The 6,445-nt window shown below is 42.5% G+C and overlaps 1 protein-coding gene across 1 annotated transcript; it reads left to right on the forward strand.

Moving 5' to 3' along the window:
• On the forward strand, nt 1-435 carry LOC128780049 (ubiquitin-conjugating enzyme E2 D3-like). Its single transcript, XM_053917702.2, has one exon. It carries the CDS (start codon nt 49-51, stop codon nt 433-435), a length of 387 nt encoding a protein of 128 aa, XP_053773677.1. The 5' UTR covers nt 1-48.
• Nucleotides 436-6,445: the final 6,010 nt, after the last annotated feature.

Raw genomic sequence — 6,445 nt, forward strand, 5'->3', positions numbered from 1 at the left:
AGGCGACTGCACAAGGAACTGACAGACATCACAAACGACCCCCCGCCCATGTGCTTCGCGGGGCCGGTGGACGACAGCATGTTCACATGGAAGGGGACCATTATGGGTCCCGCCGACAGCCCCTACGAGGGTGGGCTGTTCCGCCTGAACATACAATTCCCACCCAATTACCCCTTCAGGCCGCCGCTTATTTACTTCACAACCCCGATCTACCACCCCAATATCAACCGAAGGGGATATATCTGTGTAGATATTCTCAGGTCCCAGTGGTCTCCTATACTGACCATATCCAAACTCTTGCTATCCATCACCTCCATGCTATGTGACCCCAACCCCAACGACCCCTTTGTTCCGTCCATTGGGAGAATGTACTTACAGGACAGGGATGCCTTTGATACCATGGCCCGAGCTTGGACCAAGAAGTATGCTAGGTGAATGAGGGACAAATGATAACCCCTCACCTCAATAAAACACCTGGCTTTTGAATGGGCTGTTCTTTGACTACTTTCTGGGAGGCATCCTTTCCAATATCACATGTGACACATTAGAGTGTGTGGAGGCTGGAGGGAAGCCGTGGGTGGCGTGGGTGTGAGAGGTGAGGGGGAAGGGGGCATGCTTGGGAAATGGGGTAGCGGGAAAGAGGCCAGTTCCAATAAACATTTTACTGAAGGCCTTCTTTCCTCCTTAGGGATAGGAAATGTAGAACAACAGTGTGGTGGGCTTAGCAGGAGTACTTTAGAACTGACAATGGCGGGGACCACTGGATGAAGATTAGGAAGTTCATAAGGTATTTTTTTCATTCTGAGGCACCTGTGTGTTTAGGGGTTTGCTTTGGCAGAAGTGAACGGCAACCCATAGCCTCTACTACCAGGCCTGCATTTAACTGCAGAAACATTAAGTGGATGAGGAGTTGTCACAAAAAGAAAACTGTGTTTTGTTGCAAGAATTCTCCACCCTCAGTCATCAATGCCCACCTTTTTGACATATATGCCTCCCTGCACACTCTGGATTGCACCCCAATTTCCAGCACATGCCCACATGTTGACAATAGCTCACATGTATAAGCTGCCCTAGTGCCTGCCCATCAGTAGATGAGTGGTAAGTGCACACAATGCAATAAATAGTACATGCCAATCTGTCCCCTTGCGACAGTGTGCATGGACCTGAGGAACATTATGCTCAGTGAAATAAGCCAGTCAGAGGAAGACAGATACCAAACAATCTCACTAATTTGGAGAATGAAATGAACAAACTGAACTAACAAGGCTGATTGGGACAGGCACCTAGGAGAGCTGGCCAACAGGTGTCAGAGCAGGGAGGTTGTGCCTGCTGGGTGGGGAAGGGGAAGGGATTAAGAAAAACCATCCCAGATAACAGTAAGGGTTAGACTTGAGGGAAAGGAGGAGGGGCGATGCAAAAGAAGGGTGTGAAGTGGGACAGCTGCTTGTGCTGGACACCGTCTTGACATGGGGTGCTCTACACATAATTCAATATACACTACAGAGGAATCGTAGACTTGTATGCTTAAAACCTGCATAATTCCAATAAGCAGTGTCTCCCCCAGCACAGGCAATTAAAAAAATAACAAAATAAGAAAACTTTCTTTCTTTGTTTCATCCTTTTCTCTACGAAAGCGTGTATTCACACCCGTGTCCTTAGAGCTCTCCTGTGACTGAGCAGCTGTTGAGGTCCTTCTGATTGCCTCATGGGCTATATACTGGAGGCTAAGGTTTTGTGATTAAGGAAAGGAGCTATCCACACCAGGAAGACAGACAAGAGAGACGCAAATGCAAACGACAATGAGATATAACCTCACCAGTCAGAATGGCCATCATCAAGAAGTCAACACAAAACGCATACTGGTGAGATTGTAGAACGAAGGCAACCCTTTGGCCCTGTGGGTCGAAATGCAGACTGGGGCACTCACTGTTGGAAACGATATTGAATTTCTTCATTAATGGGATTGCCTTTTCATCCAGATATTCCACTGCTGGGATCCTACCTGAAGAATCCTCCAACATGCGCCATGCTGTTGGTCAACACTAGAAGTGAGGAAGAACAATTAAGCAATCGGAGCCAGCAAGCGAGAGGGTCGGAAATCAAAATGCAAGAGTGGCTAAAGGCAGAGACCATTTGGGCAGGTTCTTTGTTGCTCCACGTGAAACATGAGATAGGGCTAAGGGAAAGGTGAAGATCCAGATGACTGGACCGACAGGAGAGATTTTTCAAATTGTGCTTTCATAACATTAGGGTGCAGGTTCCTGCCATGCTGGTTCCTGGGTGGCCTGAGAAAGAGGCATCTAACATCATTTTCAGGACCTTGGGAGCTTACAGGCAGCCTGCATAGTCTCTGTTTCTAACTGGATGTTTGAGTGAGGCCACATTTTCATCACGTGCTTCAACCGAAAAAATATCTTATCAATAGCTTACAATTCATACCCCAAAGAGCACCTTCAGAGTTGCAGGATTTTGTCCCTTAAGAACAGTGATCAGAAAGAGAAGGTCTGGACAAGGGAGTCTTAGCAAGTCCTCTGAACATGGTTGTTTGGCATGTTAAAGTGTGTACGCATGGGAGCATTCCTTTGGTTTACCATTCATCTCTGCAGAGCACTTCAGGCAGACACCATCAGGTGATCAGAGGTGAAAGGGACTTCCAATTTTCAGTCTACCAGCTTCAGCCAAGGAATTTGGAGTGCAGATATTTTGGCTCTGGTGTTCAATATCTTCCAGTGCCCTCCCTGGTTTCATGGCAGTGTAGCTGGTTTGCAGGTGTTTCCTTTCTAAGCGCCTTCTGCCAGCATGTCACAGAGTCCGATCTGTGCTGTTTGGGGGGTCTCTTGTACTATTAGTGAGTCACGTGTGTTAATGATTTGGCTTCCTATGAACAGCAAAGGAACAGATACAAGAACTGACCTAAGGGAAGTAAAGTAAAGGCTAAAAGCACGTGTTAATTGTACAAAGCAGATGCAGACATAGAACTGAGTCTCACATGTGCATTTGTTTCTGAGAGCGGGAAGTAGAGACTTGAGAACTGCAGAAAGGTTTATGAGGTTAAATCAACTGATTTAAGCCCTCAATTTATTAAATGTGTTTATTTATTTTATTTAACTACAATTGGCTGGATTTTCTCCCAATCCCTCCCTGCCCAGGCAAGTCCAACCTCCCTCCCCCCACCCTAACATCCCCTTTGATTTTGTCCTTGTGTCCTGTACAGTAGCTCCTATAGACCACTCTCCCCCCACTATCTCCACTCCACTTACCTGTGGCTATTGTTACCATGTTCTTAATTTCAATGTCTCCGGTTATATTTTCTTTGCTTTTTCTTTTCTTGTTATATTCCAGTTAAAAGTGAGAACCTGTGCACCTCCATGTTCGCAGCTGTACAATTTATAATAGCCAAGTACTAGAAGCAACATCAGTGCCAGTGGTAATAAGTTGATCCAAAACTATGGTACATTTACACAATGGAATGCTACACATCAGAGAGAATTCAGGAGCTGATACTCTTTGCAATGGCATGGATGGAAGTAGAGAGCAATTTGCGAAGTGAAATAAGCCAGGCTGTGAGGGAGAAATACCATTTAGGCCTTTTTTTTTTTTTTTTTTTGCTAATTTTATAGTATCAGTGCTGACAGCATAATGGAACAAGTCTGCTGTGTGGAATTAAAGGTTCAAGGAAGGACACTCTTACTACATGAATTATGTTTTGAATCATAATGTGTCTAATTATGTTTCCCTAGACATCCTCACTAATCCCTGTATTTTGAAACTATATCTACCACTTGGAAAGTGCATTAAAGTCTATAAGATTGGCATATGTGGAATTCAATGAATACTATAAAATAACAAAGAAAGTATAAATGGATGAATTATAACGGAAACAGAATGAGGGCTGTCGGATGGGAAGGGGCTGGGGGAATGGAAGAAGAAGGTGAAGGGAGTGGTGGAAAACACCTATGCGGGATCCTTGGACACAGATAAGAGTGTGGAGAAGGGCAGAGGGAAGGGGGGCTGGAGTTGGGAGCAGGAGTGGAAAGGAGGAAAGGTGTGAACGGCTGTAGTAGGAGAAAGAACACTCCAAATGTCCATTTAAAAAACTAGTCCCTTCAAACAACTTGGCCAATACTTGGGAGTGTTCCCTTCCCTCCTCACTGAATCTACCAGAGAACTCTATCCACAGGAAGAACACATTGTGTCCTGCCTCCCTACCCTATGTCAGGCTCTTAAGTAATCCAAGAAATTATTGCTAGGAAGGTGTCCACACTGTTACTGGACCATCACTGAAAATTAGTTTCATTCAGGTAACACGTCCACAGTCATTTGGATAATGGTTCACTTCACTCAGGTCATCGTGGAGGCCAGTTCATGGAATCCAAGAACTTTGAAGAAAGCCTGTCACTTCTACTTTAGTGAATGAGATGCATATGTAGATACACATCATCCAGGGTAGTGAGAGAAGCAATTGTCAGAAGCAGCTATGGCTGCTGGGAACTATTCTGTGAGTCCAACTGGGAGAAAAAGTTTAACCTTCCCTTTATTTTAATGACACGCTACTTAATGCTTTCATGAACTTTAACGGTATTGCACCAGAAAGGATAGATCAGTTTCTTGTAGTCTTAAGCATTGACAAAACTATAATTCAAATCTTAGCTACCAGGTAACCCAAATAGAATTTAATCACATAATGCTCTCTATTGGAGACCTTGATGAGTGATATATACACACAAGTATATAATCCTTACTTAGGTCTACACATACATTCTTTCAAAAATAAATTTATGGTGTTTTGAAAAGAATTTCATGGACTATCTGTATAGAAAACATTCAGAAAAATGTTTGTTTACACTGTGTATTGACTGGATATATTTTTCACATTTTGGAAATGTGTAGTTTTAAAGGAAGCAATAAGAGAAAATGAGAAAACATCAGTAGAAAATAACTTTGTTCTTCTGCAGTCCTATTTAATATTTCCATCTATTATTCATTATAAAACAATAAAGAGTGCTTGAAAATCACATGTCACTAAGAAATAACTTGCTCTGGACTATCACATATATAGACATTCAATGAAATATAAACTTACCTGTGAGGAGAAATATCTAGGGAAATTAGAAGAAAGATATTTCTATGTACTGCTTTCCTTTCTCCCATTACACCAACACACAGCCATGCAATTTATTGCACCCTAGGAGTAAGCAAAACACTCAATACCCTGTGGGACTGATCCTATATTTCACCAATTCTGTGGGATATCTAAGACCTTATCATCACAATATTGGTTACAGTACGGCAGTGGTAAGTGTTATGTGTGTCATCCGAGTTGTGCTCATTCAGCCCATGTTAGATTTATTCCCAGTAAATGTCAGTGCTAGAAAGTGTACATTTTTCTTTTCCACTGACAAGTTCTTGACAATAAATTCTGTGGCTCGTACGATAGCAAACAAATCATGACAGGGTCTTCATTCTTGTAAAGCTATGAAGACTATCACATAGTTCAATTGACTTGTCACGCAGCATCACAATACTGCTTCTATATGTGTATTTCACGTGGCAACATCAAGATAATGCTTCAATCGAAGGATTTCGTGAAAATGAGAGACTTTTTAAAACATCTGAGGCCCTTGGCTTACGTATGATAATTTAATGTCATGCAATTTCTTGAATTGGTAAGAAAAGGACAGGCTGCTCTTTATGATCTAAGCATCATTTCAGGGTCATGTAGTAACGCGCCAAATCTGCAATTCCCATTGCTGCACTTCCAACTGGTATGTCCATTCTTGTGTGTAACCATCTCTTTCCTTCTTTCAGAGAGACTCTCGAGGCTACTGTTGGTCACTTCTGACAGAGAGTAGAAACCAGAGTAGGCGCGGTGTCATATAATGAGAGGATACAGAGAACTGATTGAAAGCCCCTGTCTTCCATACTTGGAAACCACTTATCTAGGGTCACTTAACAGGAAAAAAAAAAAAAACATAGAGGGTTCACTGTTTATAAAATATTGAATACAATAATACACTTTTCCTTTATATCTCCCTCCAAACATATTAATAATATTACAAATCCTTTTTTAAAAAACATTTTGGTTTTTTTAGAGAAAGAAACATCCATATGAAAGAGAAACATCTATCACTTGCCCCTCATTCCCATCCCACGTGGGCACCAAACGAGCAACCCAGGAATGTGCTCTATGGGAATCAAACCTGAAACGTCTTACTTTCTAGTGTGAGGCCCAGCCAACTGAGCCACACCTGTGAGAACCACACGTCTCTGACATCTACACTGTGGTGAAGAAGAATAGGGACCTTGGAGGCACTCAGGACTGGCTTTATCACTGTCTAGTATTCAGCTTTGAATAGTTTGTATCTCTTAGAATCCCGAGTTACTGATTTGTAAAATAAAATAAAGTATAGTTCCCCCAAGAAATGGTCCTGAAGTCTCAACAAGA

This window comes from Desmodus rotundus, unplaced genomic scaffold (genome assembly GCF_022682495.2).
Source record: "Desmodus rotundus isolate HL8 unplaced genomic scaffold, HLdesRot8A.1 manual_scaffold_15, whole genome shotgun sequence".
NCBI classification, from domain to species: Eukaryota; Metazoa; Chordata; class Mammalia; order Chiroptera; family Phyllostomidae; genus Desmodus; species Desmodus rotundus.